The 26184-nt window shown below is 39.1% G+C and overlaps 10 protein-coding genes across 10 annotated transcripts; 3 read left to right on the forward strand and 7 right to left on the reverse strand.

Annotated features, from left to right (window-relative positions):
* Positions 1–120: 120 nt before the first annotated feature.
* On the reverse strand, positions 121–2917 carry BATDEDRAFT_86139 (uncharacterized protein). The gene is made up of 10 exons (XM_006676943.1): positions 2751–2917; positions 2486–2617; positions 2184–2337; positions 1820–2074; positions 1405–1744; positions 1252–1319; positions 1051–1152; positions 908–985; positions 502–810; positions 121–399 (listed from the first exon to the last, which is right to left on the reverse strand). The coding sequence occupies exons 1-10, from the start codon at positions 2904–2906 to the stop codon at positions 161–163; spliced, it is 1833 nt and encodes a 610-aa protein (XP_006677006.1). The 5' UTR covers positions 2907–2917; the 3' UTR covers positions 121–160.
* A 521-nt stretch (positions 2918–3438) lies between these two features.
* On the reverse strand, positions 3439–4280 carry BATDEDRAFT_86140 (U4/U6-U5 snRNP complex subunit DIB1). The gene is made up of 5 exons (XM_006676944.1): positions 4258–4280; positions 4090–4186; positions 3913–4012; positions 3698–3831; positions 3439–3596 (listed from the first exon to the last, which is right to left on the reverse strand). Exons 1-5 carry the CDS (start codon positions 4260–4262, stop codon positions 3504–3506), a joined length of 429 nt encoding a protein of 142 aa, XP_006677007.1. The 5' UTR covers positions 4263–4280; the 3' UTR covers positions 3439–3503.
* A 430-nt stretch (positions 4281–4710) lies between these two features.
* On the forward strand, positions 4711–6133 carry BATDEDRAFT_34370 (uncharacterized protein; the record flags this gene model as incomplete). The annotated part of the gene is made up of 6 exons (XM_006676713.1): positions 4711–4807; positions 4961–5019; positions 5210–5374; positions 5435–5692; positions 5802–5863; positions 5944–6133. The coding sequence occupies 6 exons, from the start codon at positions 4711–4713 to the stop codon at positions 6029–6031; spliced, it is 729 nt and encodes a 242-aa protein (XP_006676776.1). The 3' UTR covers positions 6032–6133.
* Positions 6134–6266: 133 nt separating this feature from the next.
* BATDEDRAFT_22728 (uncharacterized protein) lies at positions 6267–8182 on the reverse strand (the record flags this gene model as incomplete). Its single annotated transcript, XM_006676545.1, has 2 exons — positions 6267–7449; positions 7536–8182. The coding sequence occupies 2 exons, from the start codon at positions 8180–8182 to the stop codon at positions 6267–6269; spliced, it is 1830 nt and encodes a 609-aa protein (XP_006676608.1).
* A 312-nt stretch (positions 8183–8494) lies between these two features.
* BATDEDRAFT_2042 (uncharacterized protein) lies at positions 8495–10241 on the forward strand (the record flags this gene model as incomplete). The annotated part of the gene is made up of 5 exons (XM_006676408.1): positions 8495–8921; positions 9115–9340; positions 9423–9714; positions 9817–10047; positions 10131–10241. Coding segments are annotated over 5 exons (1287 nt in total), but the record flags the coding sequence as incomplete, so codon positions are not given.
* A 461-nt stretch (positions 10242–10702) lies between these two features.
* BATDEDRAFT_9371 (uncharacterized protein) lies at positions 10703–12006 on the reverse strand (the record flags this gene model as incomplete). The annotated part of the gene is made up of 4 exons (XM_006676441.1): positions 10703–10908; positions 10979–11259; positions 11335–11474; positions 11563–12006. The coding sequence occupies 4 exons, from the start codon at positions 12004–12006 to the stop codon at positions 10703–10705; spliced, it is 1071 nt and encodes a 356-aa protein (XP_006676504.1).
* Positions 12007–12385: 379 nt separating this feature from the next.
* BATDEDRAFT_34371 (uncharacterized protein) lies at positions 12386–14360 on the reverse strand. The gene is made up of 2 exons (XM_006676714.1): positions 13341–14360; positions 12386–13198 (listed from the first exon to the last, which is right to left on the reverse strand). The coding sequence occupies exons 1-2, from the start codon at positions 13659–13661 to the stop codon at positions 12593–12595; spliced, it is 927 nt and encodes a 308-aa protein (XP_006676777.1). The 5' UTR covers positions 13662–14360; the 3' UTR covers positions 12386–12592.
* Positions 14361–14556: 196 nt separating this feature from the next.
* Positions 14557–16650, forward strand: BATDEDRAFT_86144 (uncharacterized protein). The gene is made up of 5 exons (XM_006676821.1): positions 14557–14671; positions 14952–15121; positions 15201–15263; positions 15338–15982; positions 16076–16650. The coding sequence occupies exons 1-5, from the start codon at positions 14602–14604 to the stop codon at positions 16475–16477; spliced, it is 1350 nt and encodes a 449-aa protein (XP_006676884.1). The 5' UTR covers positions 14557–14601; the 3' UTR covers positions 16478–16650.
* Positions 16651–16737: 87 nt separating this feature from the next.
* BATDEDRAFT_22733 (uncharacterized protein) lies at positions 16738–22520 on the reverse strand (the record flags this gene model as incomplete). Its single annotated transcript, XM_006676546.1, has 8 exons — positions 16738–17560; positions 17636–18216; positions 18299–19825; positions 19896–20288; positions 20399–21085; positions 21168–21725; positions 21803–21901; positions 21999–22520. The coding sequence occupies 8 exons, from the start codon at positions 22518–22520 to the stop codon at positions 16738–16740; spliced, it is 5190 nt and encodes a 1729-aa protein (XP_006676609.1).
* Positions 22521–23430: 910 nt separating this feature from the next.
* Positions 23431–24835, reverse strand: BATDEDRAFT_22734 (uncharacterized protein; the record flags this gene model as incomplete). The annotated part of the gene is made up of 2 exons (XM_006676547.1): positions 23431–24315; positions 24419–24835. 2 exons carry the CDS (start codon positions 24833–24835, stop codon positions 23431–23433), a joined length of 1302 nt encoding a protein of 433 aa, XP_006676610.1.
* Positions 24836–26184: the final 1349 nt, after the last annotated feature.

The following is a 26184-nucleotide window of genomic DNA, read 5'->3' on the forward strand; positions in this document are numbered from 1 at the left end:
ATCATAATGTTAATTTTGAAGAGTTGAACAAGGACCAAGGATTGACTAAAACTGATGTGAAATGCTGTTTTATGCTGTATTTTACGTGAATACGGCTGTAAAATTATCCCTTGAAAAACATTTTTAAACCTAATTTCGAATTCATTTGCAGTAGTATCATCTATATGACAACAGCATGTTGTATCTGGTGAGTTTCTATGACATGTTGACATGGAATCAAGTGTTTATCTTGATCTGTATCTACATCATGATGTATTGGCTTGGATGGTTCATGCCGAGCTTTGAGATCATTCAACGCTTTGTTGATTGCTTGTGTTGCAGCTTCATCTAATAGATCTCTAGCAGATATGAGCGCAGAAGAGTAGCAATAAATCGCACCTTCAAAATCCTTTAATTGAACTAGCATAGTATACCAGACCTTGATAATTAGCATTTTGAATTTGAAAATATACTTGATCATTTATATCAACTTTAAATCATGACTTGATCAAATCGACTAACCTTGAGCTTGTGCAACCAAAACTCCCGCATTTAATTTCCATCGAGAATCATTCATGGAGTTGGCAGACGCTAAACATGATTCTCCAAAACTGACTGCCTTTGCGTAGTTTTTGATTTCTAAATAACATCGTCCCAAATCGTGTAGTAACCATGCACGCTCAATTGAATCTTTGGCAGAAAATACAAGCTTTTCTTCAAATGCAGCAATTGCATCCTTGTATAGTCTCATTTTGACATAAATCCGACCTATTTCGCCAAGTGCACGACTGATGATTTCAATAGTTTTACTTTCTTTTCCAGCCACAAGCTCTGTTTTGATGTTTCCCACAGTGAATTAAGTCTATAAATGATATCTGAGCTCAACCAATTTTGAGCCATATCCCAATTTAAACTACTAGTAGCCTACCTTTGCGATAATAGTTTATTGCCTCGCTTGAATCGCCCAATTGCATATAGATACTGCCCAGAATGTTGTACACATCCCCTATAAAAATATATTTAGCTAGTATGCTAAACCTGTCAAATAAATAGAAATGAAATAATGCTTACCAAGTATACGATCTTTGCCTGCTAGTCTACGAATCTCGCCAAGTCGCGCAATCAAGTTCTTGGACTTACGAAGTGCCATTTCATACTCTCCTTTAGCCATTGCTGACATTACATAGTCCTAACATCTGTCAGTAGTTTATTCGATTCACAGCCAACACCTTGACGAATAAACATCATTAATGAACTCAAACAGCTACTTACACTGGCGGATTTGCTCAAAAGAAGATTCAACCATTTTGGTAATCTGTGGGGTTGGCTGCATGTGTGATCTGATTCAAACCGTTAAATCAAACATACCGTAAAGTATTGCAATCAAGCCAAAATAATTTTGATTGAACCAAGTCAGATACTCACGAAAATGATCCAGGCTTTGGGAGTGCAGGAGTATTTGTCGTGGATTCTGTTGGATTTCTAACTGTGCTGGCAGGAGCAGTTTTGGGTCTATATCCTCCAGTAGCTTTGGGATATTGACTAAATTCAGTTTCGGCCATTTGGCGTCGTTGATAATCTTCTGCCCGAGATAGAATAAGTTGTCGATTCCGAATATTGATGACTTTGGAAAGCTCTTTGGATTGGACATTTTTACGAGCATATATGGGTTTTTGTTGGCGCCAAAATTCTGTGCGTGTATCTAGATACTTGAGTGCATTGTCTACTAAGCCCTTCACATCTTCGTTGGGATTATTGGAAAAGTCTTGTATTGAATCATATATTTACAAATTAGCTGGCAAGATTGACTCATGACGGTTGGATCAGCAAGATTTGATACCTTTATCGTTAAAAAATCTTTCAAGATATTCCTTGTCCTCGTAAAGTTCACCGAGAAGTTGCTTTACTGTTTTGTCACTTTTACTAGGCTCTTTTACGCTCACATTATTAAATCCAGTTCCAGCCGGTGGCTTGGGAGAAATCCATTCGCCAGTAGAAATTACTCCACCTGTTTGTGATTGAGTGGAAGCACCAGTAGGAACTGTAATAACCAAGCGTGCACCAGCTGGAGGTTGAAACTTATAATTCCTTGGATCTGTAGGATTGTGCGCATGCAAAGTCAAAATAAACTGCATATCAATACGATGCATTCATTTGAACTGCAAATAGATTCAAAAAACAATGATCAATAATAAACTACTCACTTCCAATAGAATTGCTGATGGCTTCGCGAGCCTTTTGAATACCCAGTCTAAACTCGTCGAATTCTGGACGAAGTTTATTGCCTCGATGATAAAATACAAGCGCCATTTCAAAATCTCCTTTAAAATACAATGCTTCTGCTTTTTGAAATACACCCTAATTCAATGTCAACAAAATTAGTATAGGTCGATAATGTAAACAAGTAAATATTTTTAAAATTATCAAGTGCAAGCAGTGTAAATCTGTACGATATATCAGATGTATGCATTCAAACAGTAGGAATTGCTGTAAAAGTGCAGTATACCTTGAAGAAATCATAATCTTCTTTGAGTGCAGAATCTGCATCTGTGAGAGCAGCCTGAGAGTCTCCCAATTGAAGATGACATTTGGACCTTGCTACCAGCACGTTTTTGTCCGTTGCTCGAAGAACAAGTGCCTATATACATTAGAGATATTAAAATGATAGTCCAAATAGAATACATCATGTACAGCACTCATTTGATTTACAATAAAGTGCCATGGATCAAGTTAATCACTACGCGTTCAATACATGTCACAACTGCAATTACCTTGCTATAGGCTCCAATAGCCTTTCGAAAATCTCCCTGCTTGGCTAGTATATCTCCTTCAGCAGCATAAGACTGAAATGATGATACAGGTCCGTCATCTTCAGAATTTATTTCAAGGTCAGCGTCTTTAGTATCTCCCGATTTGTTGTGTGACATGTCTGCTAAACTGAAATACGAATATATACTGGATAGTTTAGTTTGTGTTGAACGAGAATGCTTTTTAAGAGCCTTGAGCTACAACGCGACTATGGATTGATACTGCATAGCTTATATTCCAGCAAATACTAGGCATTGGCATCAATAGACTGTGTCATCAGTGCATATATGTTTATACAGCTCGGCATTACAGATGATAAATGCAAGCCATATCACTTGGAATTTACTCAAGCTAGTATTACTAATTTATATTACAGTGTATTTATGCTTATAGCCCTATTGGATAGTATTGTTAACAAGCATCAAATAATAGTACCAACACTAAAATTCTAAACAGATCGCATCTGATTATCTGCTTCTTATGCAATACTAAATAGCGTGCCTATCGCTCGTTACTCAAACATGCGCATATAAAGAGGGTTGTTAATTGTTGCAAGACAGCAATTGATAAAATTAAACACTTTTACTATGGTGTATTTCAAAAAAAGTCCAGTCAAATAAGTATATGAATAGGCAGGATTTCTCAGACTTGGATTTAACCATCGTATTAAAAACTGCAGTGTTCTCAAAATAAAAGGCAATATTGGAATAGTTTGATTAATATTTGTACTTTGTGGAGTAGTCCTTTGGAGCGACAACAAGACCACGACCCTTTCTAGCACCTCTAAAGACCGTCTCCACAATATCGATCTGCATAATTGATGATTTCAACAGATTTAAATAAAAAGAAAATACGAAACGGTTAGTTGAATATCTAGCAAAACTTGCAATTTAAAACAAAAACTGCAAACCATTTCTTGCTTGTCCTCAAGAGCCCAGTTGATTTTGTTGTTGTTGCCTGTCCCCAAATCAATCATCATATGCTTGTTTCTGAAAAAAAACATAGTGGTACATGGATCGTAGATCTCATACATCTTATTAAAGTCTAAACGCAGCAAGTGTTTGCATGGGTTGTAAATCGTAAGTAAACTTGAAACATGACTGATGATTCCTTAGACAACCATACCTGGAACATCAGTAATGTCTACTAGATAGATGACTGCAAAATTCTTGACCTTTTCAGCAATGCTGTACAGGATTTCATCCATCTGCATGCATGTGGGGTCCTATTAAACAATAGAAAAGGTTAGACTTTAAGCAGCAAGTTTGTAGTGATCCAAACTAAATAGGTTGAGCTTCTTACCCAATCATGACCAAAGCGAATAATCACAACTCGATCTTCCTCATTAAGAATGGCTTGATCAACATGCCAGCCTGAAGGAAGATGTGGAAGAAAGTAGCTAGTAGTGGAAGCATTCAAGATTAGAAATACAGTTTGAATGAGTGGTGTCATGCAGACATGGGAACAAACCTCATGCTCGTTGACCTAGCAGTTGCAAGTCTTCAAATCAGTTTACAGCCGTATTCAGTAAAGTGAAGCAGTAAAATGCAAAATGCATAATAAATACCAATTTCATGAAATTTACTGAACGTTGCGTTCTGAACTCATTAGTACTGTTGATTTGCATGACAGCAATTGTATTTCTGAGATATTGTCTTGAACGAGAGCAGATATATGAAATTTTAGAATACAATTAAAAAGTTTAATTCAATATCCAAACATTGAGTGATTGTAAATCAGAATAACTTTGATTCAAAAACATTGTTTTATTGTATGTGCACAATATGACAGACGCTGTATTGAATTGAGTGACAATTCTAGTAGGAAAAACAACACTATTTAAGCATTTTTAAAGCAAAAATCACTAGTTTTATCTTACGTGAATACGACTGTAATTGTTCAAATACAGACTTATTCACTGACATGTCGGGCATTTTTGAAACTTACGAAAAGGAATATCGGACCCTGGCAGATGATATTAGCAAAAACATATCTGGACAGTATTCTACTGCTGTTGGAGGTATCATCCATTGCGTTCTACCCATCCTATTTAATACCAAACTATCAAGATACTTGACTGGCTTGAACCTGTCCATGTAACTGCATTGTCGCTGTACTCTTTATGGAATATTGTACTTATTCTTGCCTATACTGTGTTTGCTTGGCATGACAGACCAACGCAAGATTCTACAAAACAAGCTTCAAAGAGAACTTGAAGAGGCCGATGAGATTGTAAGTAGTTTTATTTTGTATGAAACTGTTTTGAATTAATCAGCAGTGCGATATAGTAAATCTAAAGTCCATCAGAACCCATGTCTTATCAATGGGATTGAAATGGCATTCAAATGCTACATTCATCAAAAACTACCACTAATACAGCCAATGCCATGTTGCATGCACTTTGTGAACGACAACCTTTTAGATTGGTCAAATGGAAATGGAACTGGTTTCGCTTCCAGCACAGCAGCGAGTATCCGTTAGTCCTCGTGTCCAGCAATACAAGGAGGAGCTCAAGAAATTCAAAAAAAACCTTGCAAGTACCCAACTTTGTTCAATGATTGGGTTTAGACCTATGATATCCATTACTGTATAACCTGACTGTGCATTGAGATCTAATACGCTTGAACTTGATCCTATCACAATATAGCAAAAAAAAGTTGCATCGGGTGGTGCTGATGCAGCATCTGAGCGTGACCAACTTCTTGGTGGGTCAGCCAACATTGATTTAGAAGCTGCCAATATGGATCAGCGTGGACGTTTACTTCAAGGAACGGAACGATTGCAGAATAGTTCACGCAGGCTGGAAGATGCTCGTCGTATTGCTTTGGAAACTGAACAAATAGGTATTAGCACATTGTCAGATCTGAATTCTCAGCGTGAGCAAATCATTCGTACACAAAACAGAGTAAGCAAATTCGTTTTTACATTAGATATTGCAGTAGTCTATTTGACTGCCGCAATGTCTAATAGTGTTGGACAGTTATATTGACAGTTTATTTATACAACCATTCTAGCTTGGAACTGCAGATTCATGGATTGCCAAAAGTCAAGGCGTCCTCAAGACAATGCAACGTCGGTAAATACAGTAACTTTACACAACTTTTCTACAATACAGCTATCCAACTTTATCAACCTAATTCTTGACTTTTCATCTAGATTGTCTCAGAATAAGCTTCTTACTGCAGGAATTATTGCTCTGCTAGTATTTTTGATTCTAGCAGTTATTGTAGCAAAGTTTGCTTGATATAATAACCCAGGTACTGCTTTGGTAGCAAGTTGATATTGTGACCCAGAATATTGTTTATTGGTGGTATCTCTTTACCAATAAATTTCACTCATTTATTTTAAATAGTGTTTTTAAAAACTAAACATGCATGTTCAAGATAAAACCATCTAAATTCGCTCGTGAATCGTTCGCTATAAAACTGACATGTAAACAACCACTTTATGCATTTAGTATTTTATTTACGAAAATGAAGCTATGCCTTTTTGTCAACACACGCACCAAGGAAATAATGAGCTCGAATCTGCTCTCGTGTAAATGGATCAATCGTATCTGGTAAAAATCGTTTCATACCACCGTATTCAGACTTTACCCCGATTTGGAACGAAGAAATATGCGATTTGCTTCTGACTGGGAGTAACCAAGGCTCACCATGCTTTACAAATGTAGTGGACATTTTGAACCATGCGGTTTCAAGACTATGGAGATACTTTCCCGACTCAAACTGGAAGCTATAGTTTGGTTTGACTGGAATTTGAACCAATGGGGAGGTTAAAAAATGCTGATCTGGTGATTTCCTGGAGATATCGTCTAAATATGAAACACTGTTGAGCATGTAGTCAACCAGTGCTGATTCATCTTCAAACAAACTGGAATCAGACGGACTTTCAGACACGGCAGCCAAACACGAAAACAGCAAGGAAAGATCGTGTTTTGAGCAATACATATCACCACTGGTGAACGCTAATAACAGTCCAAGAACTGGATTAGATGCATGCAATGCAAGCTTAATAAATGCATTATAGGAATCAATATAGAGTTGGATGAGAGGACTAGAATCTGTTCCAATTTGTCCAATTGGAGCAATCAATTGAGATGATCCATTAGGAAAAGATACGTTGATGTGTATTTTGGATATAGCAACTTGGTTGTTTAGATGATCCAATACAATCTGTAGACATGCTCGCTGAAATGTATCTGGACTCTTGTGTACAATTGTTTTTGCAGCGTTTTCTTGGATGCCAACTACTGGAGCAGGTCGTTGATAAACAACAAGTTTGTGATTGTATGCAAGTCGGATCGCTTCGTACATAATTCGTGGAACAGTTAAAAATGCATTGAATGGAAATATCAACAACACGTATAGCAATATAACGGTTGTAAATGGATATGCAACACCATATACTCGAGCCATCAGATGAATCTGTGTTGAATTTCTGGATTGCTTTTGTATATCATAATCAGTCGTGGTGTTTGATGATACACGACTGTTGTAATTATCTGATGAAGATCCACAAGTATCTTTGTATTGTTTGATGTTAAGTAAAACATCCAGTTTACCCTTGGTAGGATCTAGGATATGAACCTCGTATATGCCAGAACGATTGTTGAAAGGAGATACATGAAACGATCGTGATACTGAGTAGCTTGAAGTGTATCTGATATTATTACATATATGGTTAGATGATTATATGTATACAATTAAACTATTTGATCTAATGAAAACATGTTGAAATGCGCTTACCCCAAAAGTGTTTTTATCATACTTGTACGCTCATTACACAAATATAAATGTCGCTCCTTGAATGTATTATTGACCTCTAACAAAACCAAAAGTAGAGATTTCTGATCATCTGATTTGTAGACGTAGTACATGCTTAAAGGGTTGAAAGCGTATCCCAGAATGCGAGGAGTAGTAACTAGCTCAATCCGCCCAACATCCTCTGAATGATATCCCAATATTTTCAAATGCTCTAAAAGAGACTGCCGAATACTAGGAGTTTTCAATGATCCAGTAGTAAATTGATCTAGTGATGACATATTCTTGTCTTTCCAATCAGGCCTGTGTAGTGGTAAAGTCGATAGATAATCGCAGTCCCAAAGCGAAACAATGGCACGACGGTTATGACCAAACAACCACTTTGGAAAACCGGATTTTTCTGCAGCCAAAGCATCCAAGTCAAAGCCAGCATAAAAAAGAGAGTATTTGAAAAAGTGACGAACTGGATAGTAACGAGCATGAGTAGTAGTGGCTAGATACAGTTTATGATCTGCGATTGCTGAATCACCCAATCTTGCTATACACTCTGGAATACGATGTGGACTCTGCATGCTAAAATAGAAATGAAGAGTGAATGCAATGCAAACCAATACTGCAGTCACAACAGACATGAATTGCACAGACTCGATTCTCCAAATATTCAACATGCTCAACAATGTCTGGCAACGCCAAGATCGATTTATGGCTGCAGCCGCGATTATTTGAAGACCGTCGAGTTATTCCGCCAAGAAATCTTGGATTCAATGCATTTCCTACCGATTTGCATCTGTTAAATCTAATTCAATGACTGTGGATATGAGTGACGCTCCAACACTTTCTACTGAAATAAAACCAACAAGAGTCGCCATTGTGGTAATGGATTGGATGTATAATATGTGCATTCTCTAGCCATTGCAACATTGCTGATAATATCAAATATATAGGGATCGGGGATATCGGGTCTTGCTGCTGCATGGCTACTTTCGCAAGATCCTTCAAGATTCATCGTTACTGTTTTTGAGGCTGGCAACTATGTTGGAGGACATACTCACACTGTTCGGATCCCCTCTCTCGACAATACAAAAACAATCGGTGTTGACACTGGCTTCATTGTCTGTAATCCAGTTACTTACCCCAACTTTCAAGCATTTCTTGCTCACTTGAAAGTAGATCTTGTTCAGTCAGATATGAGTTTCTCTGTATCTCGCAACAATGGGCAATTCGAGTGGTGTGGTGATAGTATCGATACGGTATTTGCTCAACGATCTAATTTGATCCCATTTATCCAGCCTGGTGGAGGGCTATTTCGTATGCTGTGGGACTGTATTCGATTTCATAAACACGCCAAACGTCTTGCTACCGAAGCAGATAGTATTGTGTTTGACAATACAGGAAGTGCCAGAAACTCATCCTCCGAGTCTGATTTCAAAGGTGAGTCTGGCTTTGATAATAGCATTACCGTGCTTTATAGTTGAATTTACTAAATCCAGATCGTCGGTCATGATCACCCATAATTTTTCATAATGTACAATTTGCCGTGTTAATTCCAACTTCCACCATCTAGATTTACCTCTGGCTAAACAAACGCTTGGTCAGTTTTTTAAAGAGCATGGCTACTCCAGTTTCTTTTATGAAAACTATATATTACCTATGACGGCTGCAATTTGGTCTGCTCCAGCGAATATAACATTTGATAAATTTCCTTTGCTGACTCTGGTACGATTCATGCGCAACCATGTGATGCTGCAGCTGGGAAATCGACCCAAATGGCGAACTGTTGATGGTGGCAGGTAGTCAGTCGATAAACATGGATTAGATAGTTTCAACATTCAACACTTGATGTTTCTAATTTTTGGTTTATTCCACACCTAGTTCCACGTATGTTGAAAAGATCAAATCTTGTGTTCCAGATATTCGTCTCAACACAGCGATTGTATCTGTTACACGATCAGCAGATCCAGACGCTCCAGGCCCAGTTGTTCTTACAAACATACATGGACAAGAGGAAACGTTTGATCATGTTATTTTTGCAACGCATACAGACCAAACATTGAAAATCTTGGGAGCCAATGCCACTCCTCTGGAAAAAAGAATATTGGGAGCAATCAAGTATTCCAAGAATCGCGCCATTCTCCACCGAGATGAATCTGTAAGTGAACTCAAAGTTTAATTTTGTCTCGATTTATAAATGGTATAACCAACAGGTCCAATCCAATCAAACTGATTATAAATACATGATATTTACTTGTTTGTATATTGGCATCAGCTTATGCCTAAACGACGCAAGGCATGGGCTGCATGGAACTATCTTACAACATCCAAAACTGAATCCAGATCGCAAAATATGTGTCTAACCTATTGGATGAATCGATTGCAATCATTTGTCAATGTGCCTGATTTTGGTCACGTATTTGTTACTATGAATCCAATCTTTGAACCCCGTCCCGATACTGTTATTGGATCTTGGGATTATGAACATCCAATTTACTCCACAGAGGTAATTTTCAAGTTTCTATACTAAAATGGTTTGTATTGGTATCCCCTTGTTGTACTCATAATCTGATCTCTGCATAAATCTAGACGATTTGTGCACAGGACTCGCTCAATCATATACAAAACAAACACGCAACAACGTTTTGTGGAGCGTGGACAAACTATGGGTTTCATGAGGATGGGTGTACTTCTGGACTGTTGTCTGCAGTTTCACTTGGAGCATCATGTCCATTTCCAATTTACTTGAACGGCGGATATCCTACAGTACGAAAACCTATACCACCACCACACTATCTGGCAAAATGTGGAGTAAAGCAATATCAAGCCCCTCTGCCAAAATATATGCCAGGATGTTTTGATGATAAAATTCAACCAGCCGAGTTGATCAGAAAAAGTTATTTGAGAATTGCATTTATCATGGTGATCCTATCCATGGTTGCAATGGGCTTGTTTTCCTATAGCCAGCATATTTTTAGTAAATGATAAATATTTGAATGTTTTTTAATCAAGATGCATCTATTTCAAAAAGCATTGTATTATTTGCGCTGAACTATTGGTCATCTATGGCAGATTGCACACCACAAGCATCATTTTGGACAGTTTTAATATTGAAGGATAGTTTATTTAAACAGACTACTGTTTAAACTGAGTTGTAGGATTTACTTGCGTTCAAGCAGGTAGTTGACAACAAACCACTCTTCGCCATCATTGTAATTGAACGTTTCTGCAACGGAGAGGTAAAACAGACGCCATCGGTGAAACCAAACATAGGCTTGCTCTTTACTCCCATACACGCTTTCAAAAATAGGTATTATTTTTTGCTTATTGTGATCCATGCGCTGAAGCCACTCCTGGCTGGTTTTCCCTGTAAGCAGAGTCACAACAAGACAGTTTAAAATCAGGTGCAAAAAAGCTTGTCAAAATGATAGTATTACCATAATTCTGCCCATTAATTGTCCAACGATCTACAACATGCAGGTCGCGTTGAAACCACATAAACAAATCTTGACTCGGCATGGTTCCTCCAGTAAAAAAGAACTTGGCCATCCATGAATTATCCTCATCGGTTTTGAAATCATAGGGCATGGATTTATGAGCAAAAACATGTATAAAGAGTTTTCCATTGATCGGTTCAAGCCATTTGGATACTTTTGCAAGCAAAGTCTGATAGTTTTTCATATGCTCAAACATTTCAATTGAAAAAATGCGATCAAATCTAAAACCAAATATATGAGTTGCACAGTCAAGCTAAAAGCTTCAATTGAATTATTGAGCAAAAATTGAACTCAACTCGGCATCCATTTCAAACTCGACAATGTCTGCAGTGTGGATCGTGACATTAGTCAAGCTGCGTTGTTTTGCTTGATCAAGAATATAGTCCCGCTGTGAAGCAGAGTTGGAAAGCCCCACAACGCTAGATTTGGGATATTTCTAATCCATGCAAGTCCGCAATCATCAATAATGAGGAATGAATGCACACATCAACTACATACCAACAAGAACATGTTCTAAAGCCTACATTTGCTAAATACAGAGTCAAGGAGCCCCAACCACATCCTAGATCCAAGATCCGCATACCGTCTTTTACACCCGACCGTACACAGTACAGATCTAGCATGGCCTTTTCAGCATCTTCCAGGCTCTTGGCTCCTTCTTCAAACAAGCACGAGGAATACTTGAGCCTTTCACCGAGACAAAGCTGGAAAAATTCTGTTGGAAGTTCATAGTGCTGTTCATTTGCCTCTTTGGTATGAATAGCAATAGACTCTCGATCTTTAAGAAGTTTGATATAGGCAGCTTTGGTTTGATCTGCTGCAGATGCTGTTGGATAGGTTAGCGATGCTGAGCGTTTTGCAAGAAGAGAGCGAATGCCCATACGAAGCAGCATATCTGGCACATATCCAGTGTCAAGAATTGGCTCATACACTGATGATGCCTTTGGAAGGCTATCAGTCAAGAACATTGGGTTGAGAAGCTTTGGGTAAAAACAAGCAATCTGACGGGTTTACAGTTGAATGTTGGATATGCTGAGCAATGCTTTACGACTGAGATCGAACAGATTGCAAGCAATGGTTCATTAGATTGACACGTAATCGGTTCTTCATCGATCTGGTTGTACATTTTCAGAGTCCAGTTGGTCTATTTTCATCCAAAATATCGATTGTCTTTATCAAGTTTACTTATTCATGCGCTTGTTTAAACCAGCTTCTAACCATGACTGTCGATTGGAATCAGATTGCATCCAAAACCATTGCTCAAGCTTCAGTACACTCATGGGTTTAAAACAAACCATAGTTTCAAACCAAATATGGTTTGTGCAATATCAGCCGAGTAGTAAAATAAATACATGACAATTTATTCCTGTAGCGACCAAAACCAACAAATGTGTCTTGAAGATATGGCTTATAAAGCGAGTCGAGAATAGTTTGAATAAAAAAGCAGGTTTATCAAAAACCCCAAATAAACTAGTCGGCCCGAATAATTTAATGAACATGCGATGCTTGGAGTAGATCCAAATAGTGTCTCGTGACTGTAGTCCATTAACCCTGCTATACGACCTCGTCAATAGTTGGTTGAGTAGTTGCATTGGCTGCGGCTGTTGTCAGATGCGTTGTTTCGACTGGAACAGATACCGATGTTATATTACGCGGAAACCACGGAATAATCTTTGATGTTCTCGCAACATAATCTTGGTAGTCTTGACGGTGACCATATCTCTTGATTGCACTTTTTTCAGAGATAGGAACACCGCTTACACACAAGATAAGGAACATAATAAAGAGAGGCGAGATAATTGTCACCCATTGCCAGTATTCAACAAACCCACCGCAGCACATAATGAACATTCCAACCCAAAGAGTTATTTCACCAAAATAGTTTGCATATCGAGAATACGTCCAGATTCCAGTCGAGATAAAGTCGTCTGGATGAGTTGATTTGAACGCAGACTTTGTTTCATCCGCAATGATTTCAATTAAAAATCCAGCAAGCCAAATCACTGCACCAACAGCATCAGTCCATTCAAAATAATTTTGAGTATTTGTATGGTTGGCAAGAATGACTAAAACCGGAAACGCAGTAAGGTAAATCCAGATAAACTGCATAAAAAAGGGAATTGTAAATGCAACTGGGCTGGCCTTGTACTGCTCAAATCTCTAAAAATATACGGTATTAGAATGCATTGCAGCCAGTTTGTGAGATACATTTAATCGGCCATTGATTGCAATCAATGTAATTTTTACATCAAATATGTCATCGATATATATAGCCTATATGAATGCATGGAGTGTTTGATACCTTGTCCTCTATTTTAAGAACCCGTCGATACAAGTAGAAACCAAGTCGGCATGTCCATAAAAGAATACATACACCAACGAGGATTTGACGGAAGCCTAGTGATGCAATTGATCCATGGTTATATCTTAACAGCATGGTAATGAGAGTGCAGGCAATAAAAGTAAGAGCACCAGACAAATCGAACAATTTCTCAGTTGCAAACACCGCTGACAGTGCATATGCAACAAATTGAAGGACAAAATCTACAATAAGAGCAGTGACTAAAGCCTGTCCGACTTGCGAGTTAGAGTCCTGTTGCTGCGGTGACACTCCAAATGCCATTAAAGATTGACTAGCTGAGGACAAATGAATGTTCAAACAGTTGATGTTTTTAGTTGAGTTGGTTGATGGGAAAGCATGAACAATTCAGTCATGCATTATTAATATGCCTATCAATGATCTTATCAATATTCCAGGCAGTGCTTGGTCTGCTGTTTCATGATCTGATGGACTCTGTTGCGCACGTATACAGCTGATTCAAGCCTATTCCAATTGCTGCCCACATTCCCTGCGAAAAGCAAATACTCAAACTGTTTTGTTTGTTGTCGACTATGATGAGCCTGGAAGAGTCTTCAACCATGTTCCTGTTGAGCGATCGACCAAATAAAGGGTTGTCCAGATTATCCGCTAAATCGCTCATTCATACCTATTCAAAACAGATTTGACACCAACTGCTTGCGATCAGGTCGATTGAAAACGCAAAGCTTGTAAGCGTTGAGCAAACAATACTTTGATTGGCCAACCAAAATAACAAAATTGCATGTATTTACGGCCGTGCTCACATCGAATGAATGACTGAATAAGGGTGTCAAAATGAGCAAATGCTTAGTTTACAAGTTATGTGGTGATTGTATGAAGACCGCTGCATTCCTAAACGTACAATCAGGGTTTAGAATACAAATGGAGTTTGACTACATCAAACCATGTTCGTTTAAACTGAAATTTATATTGTGCTTGTGCTTGAAGAATGCAATAAAAAAGTACAACAAATTCTTGATTGCAAAGCAAGTGGCAGTGCGACTGCAAGTATTCATTTTACGTAAACTTGCTATAAACGCGTCAAGAATATTTAATTCAATCAATTGTTTGCCAATAATCCTTTTTTTGTTGGATTCCAAAATTCCGCCAGACTGATTTCGAGCAGTCAATTCATCTGCATATCTTGACATAATCTGATACTCTTCCAAATACTGTTGAATTGGTTTCAATCTAGAAGCAAACTATGGTACCGATCTTACTCTCTGCTATTTCATCAGCTTACTCTGCTCCTTGGTATGTCCTGACAGCTGCTGGTAAGTCTACCCATTGGAGTTTACACTTTAAATCTGTTTACAGGCATATTGCTTGCACCTAAAACCTTTATCGGTCTATACTTTAAACACATCTGCATGTTCAGTTGGTGATTAAATGGTGCACGACTGCTCCTATAGCCTCACTCTGCCTATCATACAACTGCTTTTATATGTTTTGGAATGTGCTGATAGTTGTGGCTGGATTACAAATCTATATCTCTTTATCAGACCCGCTCACTTTCGCTCTATCATTTCTTGGACTACTGTTCATACCATCCAGCTCAATCTGTATGTCTGGACACGCTCCGTAAACTTCAGATCGGACAGATCACCCTCAATTTGTTGAACGGGGATGTTCTTATATTTGGAAAAAAAGAATCGGATTTGGCTGCAATAATAACTATCAGAAATAATGGGTTTTGGATCCGACTGCTTTTTCAAAGTGCCATGGTAATAAACTGGTTTACTAGCTGGATTCACATGTCCATCTACTAACCCTGGTATTCTTGATCTTAAATTTGAAAAATAGGGTCTTGGCGAAGGATATATGCTTGGTGATGTCGATGTTGACAAAATTGATATTCTACTCAAGGTAAACTTGACAATTCACTCTTTTCTCTCCGACTCGCAAATCCATTTCTCATTACTCGATAAAATGGCTGTTAGATCTTGGTTGCGAATCGTGATATTATAGATGATGGTGATAGTCTGTTGTCGGCAGGCATCAGCAGTACAATCAATCGTTTTCTTGCTCCGCATATCCCCAACTCCATTTACAACTCTGCCAACAACATCAGTTCGCATTATGATTTAGGAAACGACATGTTTGCTTCGTTTCTTGATCCCACCATGACATATTCTTGTCCAATCTGGGATTATTCTCCCGGCAGTAAGTTGGCGAATGGGAAAGCAAGTACTGACAAACCCGATACGCTGGAACGAGCACAACTTAGAAAAATCCATCGTTTGCTGGAAATGGCCTGTATCAACGACAATGATCACATTCTTGAAATTGGTACCGGTTGGGGCACTCTTGCAATTGAAGCTGTCAAGCGCTTCAAGTGTCGTGTCACTACCATTACGCTGTCTTCTGAGCAGCAAATTCTTGCACAAGAGCGGATTCAAGCTGCTGGGCTAGCAGCGTATATCACCGTACTATTGACAGATTACCGCAACCTGGATTCATCAAACCAAAAATTTGATCGAATCATTTCAGTTGAAATGGTTGAAGCTGTTGGACCAGAATTCTTGGCCACATATTTTGAAACATGCGACAAGTTATTGAAGCCGCGTGGGGTCTTGGTGATTCAGGTACAGTACTGGTTAATATGATTTGAATCAGTATAGTGTGTTTTCGTTTCTTGGCGCATAGTACAGATTAAAACTCATTTAATTCATGTATAGGCTATTACCATGCCAGAAATACGGTATCAAGCTTATGCTAAATCTATGGATTTTATTCGTAAGCATATTTTCCCTGGTGGTCACTGTCCGTCATTGACTGTGCTTACAGAAGCCATGAACCAAGGTACACAAGGTCGTCTTATGATCGACATAGTAGATAACATTGGCCCTCACTATGCCAAAGCGCTCCGATTGTGGCGTGAGCAATTTGTTGCAAATTTTAACAAGATTGTGACAAAAAACGACAAGACTGAAATGGTTTACGATCAAGCATTTCTACGCAAATGGGAGTACTATTTTGCCTATTGCGAGGCAGGATTTGCTTCAAGAACTCTTGGAACATTGCAGATTCGGTTCACCCGACCTCAGAATGTTGATTTAATTTGTGGTATTCCGCTATGACTCGATATAAATTGCGTTTAAATTACGGTCTGGTCAGATTCTATCAATACCATTCTGTTATTGCTTTTGCGACTATCTGCATGTCTGTTTCAAGACTTTGATGATGCTAGACAGTTCACATTCAATGATATATATCTAACCATCACCAATAAATGAAACCTCGGCAACTGCAATCTCTTGATTTATTTAAACCTGTATATATCACGTTAAAAACTTGAATATGCACACTTTTGCCAGCAAATATACGACTACTATTTGCATCAGCCCCGTCGCACTTTTTTACGGGAAACTGGCTCTGGCGAGCTGGCAAATCCATCATCGCCAGTGGTTTTGGCAGCAAACATAGATTTTGGACCTGTTTTAGCCATTATGTCCCGCTTGTCAGTATTTATTTTTCTTCTTGATCGGCTGGTCCTCAAATCACGTCCACCAATCGTTGTATCACTTTCAGCATCAGAGATTTGATCGTTGTCAATCTCAAAAGATTTGGCAATCACTTTTTTAGATGATCGTAACTTGGACACGCCATTGGCTTCGTCCATGTCCTCAATACCATTGTTTTTACCAGTATGCTTCACTTGATTTTTTGATCTAGGCATTGCATTCTCTTCCTCGGACTCTGAATGAGAATCCTCATTATATGTTTTTCGCTTTCCTGAAACGGAAGAACTACCAAGTGACGCCCGGTTAGATCGACGAACGGGAATGGTTTCTTCACTCTGGAATTGAGGGAAATCTACATCAGTTTCATCATCGTCTTGGTTGGCTTTGGAGGCCGAGTTTGACTTGCGTCGTTGCTTGGGTGTCTTTTTTCCAGATCCAAGCACTGATGCTTGCTTTCTACCTGTGTGCATTCGTTCCGATGGACTCGAGTTGGCACTAGATTTACGGGTATAGATACGAGTAGGTGTACCACTCCTACTAGATGCCTTGTTTTCAGCAGTATGGGTAGATTTAGTTTTACGAACGGTTCCATTAGCCTTTTCCAAGGTGTCGATAAAATACCAAAAATCAGCCCATTCTGTATCACCCTCGACTGGTTTGATACCAGCTTGTGCAAGCTGGTCAAAAATAAACTCGGATCTATAAAGTAAAATAAATCAATAATCACATTGAATCTAAAAACAGTTTTTAAACTAAACATGTCAGCACACTTACACTATGTCCACGCTTGTTATATGATCTTTTTGAATGCCACCTTCAGCATTAACCGGGTTCCGCGGTACCAGCACAAAAAGTCCCTGAACTACATGAGCAATTGCACCACCAAGTGATCCCCAAACACGCCATGCAGCATTGATATTTCTCAACTCAGAGACAATTCCAAAACCAGCACAAAGCCACTCACGATCATCATCTACAAGCCGGGCACTGATATCATCAATGAGTTTATCTCCCTGAACCTCGGATACACTCTCATCCATACGTGATATATCCGCTTGAAAAGATGGGAACTCAGAAGTAGAAGTGTCAAGAGATATTTTAGAACCTTGCTGAATCTGCTTGATGTGTTTCCAGGTTTGGATACGACGCGCCATCCACACTCCGGCATCGCAGAGCATGGATAGCAAAGCATGGACAACAATATTGTGAAACTGTTTAAGACCAGAGGAAATATCTTCAGTAGATTGAGAAGAAAGAGCCGTCGGCCAAGTTTTAATAAACAAAACTAAAGATTTAACAAGAGATTGAGTGTGGTCGAGTGAAGGACATTTAGTTGTCAAGTACAGATCAATCGACTATCAAAAATTACATTTACAAGCAAGTTAATAGATGCATCAAACAACATACAAAATATAAAACAAAAAATGCAGTGCTTACAGAAGTAATAGAATCCAAAATTAAATCACACAAGTCTTCTAAAGCACTTTTTGCGTTTTGCAACGAATGTTGAATATCATCCGAGTTTGGTGCAAGCTGTGGTACGAACGTGTCGGTCATTCGTTCAAGTCCAGATCGTACAACAACTTCAAGAATGGACGTTCCAAGACCGTTAATCACACCGTCAAACACAGATACCAAAGGCAATGTGACATTGGAAACATTTTCCAAAGATTGTGTAGTCGAATGCTGCATTAACTGTCGCATCCATGAATTTATGGCAATCTGATCGATGCCATAGTATTTTAACACAACACTGCCACAACGACGATCATACATGCCGTAGCATACAAAGTTTCGTAGTCCTGCTATTGTCTTGAAAAGATCGTGACAAAGTATCGCAGATGCAGTGTTTGAAATGGTAGATGGTAATGGCTTCTTTTTTTGCAGCTCCTCACGCATTGATACATCTTGTATACTTGTATTTGACTGACTAGATAGCTCCTCAGTATCAATACTGATAAACGAGGACAGGTTAACAATGTAATCAATTAGATGCATTGATTCAGCCATAACAACACCAGTAGGTCGACGAATAATCTCTGGAAAAACATCACCAGCACCACCATTAAGCATTGGATAGAGTATGCAAAGTGTTCGCAGACAAATCCAGCGCATGGGAATTGAAAAATGAGCACTTGGACTAGTTTGGTCTCCAGTAAGTATAGCTTCACAGATTGTTACAAGTTGGTCAGCACGAGCTTGAAGCTCAGTAATAACGGCTTTGTCTAACAAATCTTGTGATTTATGGTCAGATTTGCTGGCGTCCACAGCCATAGTATTATTCTCATCAAGACCTTTGGTGCCGGGAGTAGTCTGATTATCTGGGCTGGGCTTATTTCGAGTCATTTTTGTTTTTAGAGTATGAGAGCAAAAGGCGCGCTGCAAAAGAAATCCGAGTTCGGCAATGGAGATATCCAGAGCATTTTGCATGATTGCAGAAGTAAGAGCATCAAAATCGGCCGTGTTACTGGGTGGTGATTTGATAAACTGAAGCATTGCATCAATAACGTTGTCCATGATGCCAATACTATCATGACTAGATTGTAGAAACTGGCTGGCATTGAATACATCAGTATTCGAAACATCTACAGCATACGATAATTCGCGACATCGATTTATAGATCTCAAAAGTAGTATTAGAGTTTCAGAACTTGGATCAAGAGATAGCTGCTTGACAGAGGTGTTGAGTTGGTTAGAAAAAAGTAAACCCATCAAGTCTTGAAGTTTCCCCGTTGCAATTACACATAGCGATAATGGAAGTAAAGTGTTTGTTTTTATAGCAGCAATTTGATGAGATACAGACTGTGCAACATTTGGTAATTCCGGGTTACTTGCATCCCTAGATGTAGCAGCATCCTTACTTCCAAGAAAATGGCTGAATGTTGTGCATATTTCACTGACCAATACGTTTTCGTGCCTCCGCAAAAACAATTTGATCAAATCATCAAATAGTGTTTCAAATACCTAGATATCAAACAAGATGGTTGAGCCAATAGTAAAAACTAGAAATAATGCACAAGCAATAAAAACAAACCTTGATTTGGCGCAGATCTATAAAGCTAACCAGTGGAATGGAGCGAATAAGAATAATACATTCTACAAGTGAATCAAGACCGTATCCGACTAACTCAGAGCTATATTTTTGGATAAGAGGTGGCAGGTTTTCGATAAGAATCTGACTCATTTGAAGAGTTTCGGAATCTGTCTTTTCAGCAGTGGCAGCACCAAGTTTACCAGACTTTCCTGTTGCATTTGCATTAATTTCTGAAAGTGTTATTGCCACAGACGATGAAAATATTAAAACCAGGCAGCACTCTATATCCTCGGTCATCCGCAAAGGATCCTCGTTTTTTGCACTCATATTGGCCATGGTATTTTCACTATCTAGTGTATCAGAGAGCAAAAAACTGCACATGATGCTATAGTCCTACATTATTCAAGTTTAATTCAAAACCAAGCTGTCAGCATAATTTTGAAAAATATACTGTATAGTATAAATAGACAAATAAAAGTGCCCTGCTATCAACAATGGTATACCTTGAGACATGAAACATGGGGCCAAAGAGCCATAACTGCAGTATGTACGTTATAATACCCAATATTAGCATTGTGTCGATCGCTATTACCTGCTCGAAGATTGATAAAATTTAAAAGTTGATAAAAATTTCGTTCAAACAGTGTGCTATCCATCTGGTGAGCAGGTGCTAAATCGCAAGTGCGAATAGACAAAATCTCAAGATTTTCCAGCTGATCATTTGCCTGTGCTTCAGTACTTTCTTGAGTAGTTTGAACAGCTGTTTTGCGATCATTGACAAGATCTGCAATTTTTACAATGGCAGTAGCCAATGTTTTGAATTTTAAGCAAGTCTGCTGAGTCTCATCAAGTTTGCTCACAGTAACCTCGTCATCCATGGCAGGCTGGTAATAGTTTTCTAGCCACCAATCTGCGACGAATGGCGCAACTGCATTACGAATCTTTATATCTGAATCCATCAACAAAACAACAACGTTTTCTGCATCGACATCTTCAATAAAGCCGTTTTTGAAAAAAAGAGAAATCGTCACTGCTGCCATTTGACGTACTGCAGAATCAATGTCACAAGAAGCCATTTGAAGTATGCGTGCTTTAAATCGCTCGGAAAACACGCGCATACCACCAATCAAAGATGATTCCGCATAAAGCAGATTCAATGAACTCAGAGTATCCAAACGAACATGGCCAATCTGTCAATAAAGAATGTTGTAAGGAAATATGTTAGAATAATTGCACAAAGCAAGCTAGACAGTCATGGCAAATACAACACACTTTATCAGATAGCATCCATCCCAAATATCGCAAATGCTGCGAGTCAAGATAGTAAGTGGGATACTTGTGGATCCATTGGCCAAGCTCACGGATGCACTCGGATCGAATAACAGAGTCTGTATCTCTATACCGATGAATAAATATGCCATCATACAAATCTTTCATCCTGTTTTCCAGCATCGACTTTTTAGCTTGCAGATCGTAAACTCGCGTTTCAGTCTGTTTTAAACGCTGGGAGACACCCTTGGACTGCTCGGTTTCTAGCTGACGATTAGCAATGGCCAATTCAGTGTGATTATTTTGAGCTGAATCACACAAACCAGTGAGGATGACAAGTGCTGCTGTGGTTGCAGTGTGACGGAAAGGACGAAAGGAAGACGAACTCATTGTAGCAAGCCATTGGCTAAGTAGTTCTGTAAGCAACGAGCCCTTCTTGGTCACAATTTTGCTATTCACCAGTCGCACCCATCGAGTCCAAAACTCTTCAAAAGTTTTACGGAACTTTATTGAAGATCGACCTTTTCCCTTGGGTGCCAATGGGTAATCTGATTGGAGTTGCTAAAACCATTCATTCAGATCTTAATGATGAGTCTGGTGCATTATACAAATCTTTAAACATCACATCTAATACTTACCAGACTACATTGATGCTGAATATCTTGCAGTGCATCTGTGATCAAGTCCGAATCCTCAATGGTTTCACGGTTGACCATGGGTTTAGTACATCCTGCAGCCTATTATTACAAATTCAATAAACAAATTTAATCCATGCAATAACAAGCATAGACTCTACTAGCTAAATACGGACGGAATCAGTCATGCATAACATACCTGAATCAAGAAATTCACCAGATCACACATGGCTTCATTTGGGTCCTGCTGATACGACTCTATCCAATCAATAATGATGGGTTCAAGGGCTAGTCTGTGATTGAATACAATTTCATACAAGGTCTCTGTCAAAACAGCATCTCCTGTCGCTTGTAAAGAAACGACAGCGGCAGTTGCAGACTCTATGCCAATAGAATTCTTTTTGGCCTGTTTTGTTGGTATAGGCTTTTTTCCTGCTGCTGACCGTTTTTTGGAAGCGATGGCTGTTCTTGCTGGTTTTTGTGGAGACTCGAGATCACTATCTGTTGTTGCTACTGTACGAGTTTCTAGTGCAGGTGCTTCCAACTCCTTTTCTTTTGATGGAAAACGCCCATTGTTCTGTTGAACTGCCAATGGGTTACGAGTAGACCGAACTGGTCGACCATTAGTAACTGGGGATGTTTCGGTATCTGCAGCAGTGGCAGTTACCACATTATCCAATGCAGCTGCTCGGCTCCGACTGTTATGATTTGAATAATCCATATCCCCAAAGAATAGAAAGCAATGAAAATGCAGTTAGTATAGGTTAATCTTGAATCATCGACTGACATTATTTGTCCGATCGCCTAAACACTTCAGTCTGCACACATGCATGAGCTGTTCAAAGCAACACTCAGCTAGACAAAAGAACTCATTTATACTCTCTGTATATGACATATCCCAAATATGGTGCGATTCAAAACAGTACCTAGTACCTCGCAACATCAGTTTCGAATGTCCGATTTAATGTGTCAATATTTAAAATCTCGGGTGAGTCGATCACCAAAAGCAATTCAAATTATATTCCCATTCACATAAAATGAACCACTTTTGTATTTATCTTGCAGTCTTTTCTGTTATTAGAGAAATTGGTTTTACACATGAGGAAATATCTAGCACAATCTGCTATTGAAGTTTGGTTGTATCTTGATCAGATATGTTTTCAAATGAACATTTCAAAAATGAAACTATTATTCCCATGATGATCACCCAATGTTCACTTGTAGAAAAGGAAAGTTGAAGAGATGTTATGTGGGATATATTGAAACAGGAATGTAAACATCCAGCATGTTTATACAAGAATGAGCAGACCAGTCAACTAAAAAGTTCAGAAAGCAATGTTGCTCAACAACATTGGCACCAAACAAGACTGGCCGTTTAAACACTCGTAATATTACATTTTACAAATACAGCTGTATATTCCCAGACTACCGGACAATAACAAAGACTAACAAATTAAAATAAATCTTTTTGTTTATTGAGGCATAATAAACTAGAAAATAAATCAATAGCATAATTGAGGTGTTCATAGAGATAGCAGACACTCGAATAAAGAGGTCAAGCATCTCTATTTATTTGGGTGAGATGGGGGTAAACCCAACACATCTGTTGAAACCAGTCTCAGTGAAGCATTCTACTGGGTACGGTTACTTCCAAGAAGTACATCAGTGTCAGATGTGGGATCTGGGCAGTATTCGGGAAGAGGCTCAACCGTAATACTCTGGAAAGACTCTGCTTTGGCCTCAGCAGCCTTGGGATCTTCAAAGGAAACCTTGTATTTGGAGTCATATTCATCCGAGTCGCGCTGTTCGGAATTGTAAGCATCAGCGGTTTGCAGACGGGAATGAGTGCAGCGAAGAGAAATGAATGACACAACAGCAGTAACAGCGTTGAGGAGAGCGCAAGCAAGAGCCACGACAAGCACAGATCCAGACAGGCATGTGAGAACTTGAATGTAGACAGGCTGTTTATGGAGCCAGATGAGGAAATGGTGAGGAGCATGGACAGCCTTGGCAGCAGTGTTGGATTCCTGGGGATCGCTACCCATAGAGTCGCCACAGCCCATGTCAAGATCATCAGCTGGAAGTTTCTTGTCCTCGGTACGCACGGCACCAGTAATGTCAACGTGTTTTGGAGCCTCCTCTTCAGAAGCTTCGTGAGAATCCACTTCAGAAGATGGAATGGTAAGTGGAACAGATCCGTCCTTTTCATCGTGGGGTTTGCCGTGATGAACAGTTCCATCTGGGAAAATCTCAATCACTTGCTGGATGCGACTACCCTGTGTGACCAATTTACCATTCACCTCAAAGACACGTTCAGAAATTAAAATGCGACGAATGATTATGCCGTCATGATGAACATCGGAACCACTAGCAGTAATCTGAACCTTGACTATACCCTTGTCAAATGCTTTAAGCGCGGCTTTGCGATCGGCACTTTTGTCGATAGAAACGGCGGTTTTAGCGGTGACTTTGATTTCAGTAATTCCCATAGGGACAGAAACACCATTGACAGAGATCTGGCATTTAGATTTAATGTTAATAAACCTGATACATCTAGGGACAGACAAATCAAGGTGCACTTGTCTAAACCAACAAACTCCACTCGTCAACAAATCATACCTTTTTTGTGTCTGGGCTGACATCAAAGTTCAAAAGAATCTGCGAGTATTTTGCGCCAACAAGACCCGGGGTATGAGAAGTCCCGTCAGAAGAGTTCGAGCCATCGTCAACAAGCATATCCACACGCTGTACCGACACAACAAAGTGAGATGCCGAGGCAGAAGTAAGGGCAGAATTGGCAGACTTGCTCTTGATAGTATGGTTGGAGACACCCTTTTTAGGGTCAATGGCAATTGAAATGTTTTTGCCATGGTCGACACCCTTTGGTCCTATGGTTATGGAAGACAGACGCACGTTAGTCTTGTGGAGATCATGGATCATGGGATTGGCGACAACAGACGAAATTGCTGAAAAAAGGAGCACAAATGCTCCGACAGCAGACGCAGGGGAAATGCGAAGGGAAAATGGAAGTTGCATAGTTAAAGTGTGGAATTCAGGAGCGAACCAAGTTTATGTTTGCAGGTGAGAAAATGCAATACAAAAGGTTTATCGCTATATGTGTATATCTTTTAGTTGATAAAAAAAGCGTAATGTCGGCTTCTTATCTAAAAAACTTTGACGAGTGGGAATGCTGCTCCCAAGATGGCACCAATTACTCCCAAAAAACGATGGTTTACACCACCCAAACAAAAGCAACCAAAGCAGCCCGGTGTCTTCCTTTAGCCACCCATTGAACCAACAATCCTTGTACTCTATTTCCGTGTACGCGTAGACCACAACACTGCGCAGCAGCTACCAGCGACACTTTCAATAACAAATATAGCCTCAATCTTTGTGTCGTAGATCGGATTGCTATACCTCGAAACTATTCTACTTTTTGAACCTGTCATGCTCAGCGAGATTTATTGATACAAACATGCTTAAACCAGCAGGCATAGCAAGCACTGGCACCTAGCCAAAATAGCATTTGTAGTCGAGCTTGACAAGGTATCACAAGCATACTGTAGGATGCTAAATTCAAAATAATATGTCTAGTATCAGCCTTCAAAACTGTGTTGTGTTTTTCAACTACATAATAGATTCACGCCTTGGACACAATATCTGCCTCTTTGCCGCACTCTGTGATCCAATAGCTTAAAAGTCGTTTTCAGCCTCGATAATTAGATTTTCCCAATTGTAAGCATTAAATCACAGTTTCAAACAGTTAAAACCCACCGCATTGTGATTTACATACTGCACCCACCATGTCAAACAGCTGGATTTAGAAAACGTTTTGTGCCACCAATTCCAAAAAGCATTTTTCAATGGGCAGTTGACTCAATTTACCGCATATGCAAACTAGTAAATATTTTCTTGTTTAAAATACAAATTTATTATATTGAATCTAGCATAAAATAAGCCATCTTTTGATTGAAATGCTATGTAATCTACACTAGATCAATAAAAACACTGTTGAATATAGTCACAGCTAGCAGCAATAGGAGAGAAAGTATTTTTGGTTGTATAGAAAGCTTGAATGTTTTGAAAATATTCAGATAGCATCAAGCAAGTAGCTGTTTGTAGCATTTCAGAAATGATTGTTTTCTGCTCGCAATATTACGATTGTTTTAGATGATATGCAGACTAGGTGAAATGCCAGAGCTCGCGTCATAACATCAAATGGATGACGTTCTGTGTTCAATCAACAGGATCAGCAAATGACTCGATAAACTGATTGTATCAAGACAGTTGGATTGCCGTTGTGGCATAGTAGACACAATCGATAGACCATTCTGCTATTCACATCAACAAACGGACAATCGACCAATATTTGCAAAAAAACAACA

The sequence above is a fragment of the Batrachochytrium dendrobatidis genome (assembly GCF_000203795.2).
Source record: "Batrachochytrium dendrobatidis JAM81 unplaced genomic scaffold BATDEscaffold_2, whole genome shotgun sequence".
Taxonomy (NCBI): Eukaryota; Fungi; Chytridiomycota; class Chytridiomycetes; order Rhizophydiales; genus Batrachochytrium; species Batrachochytrium dendrobatidis.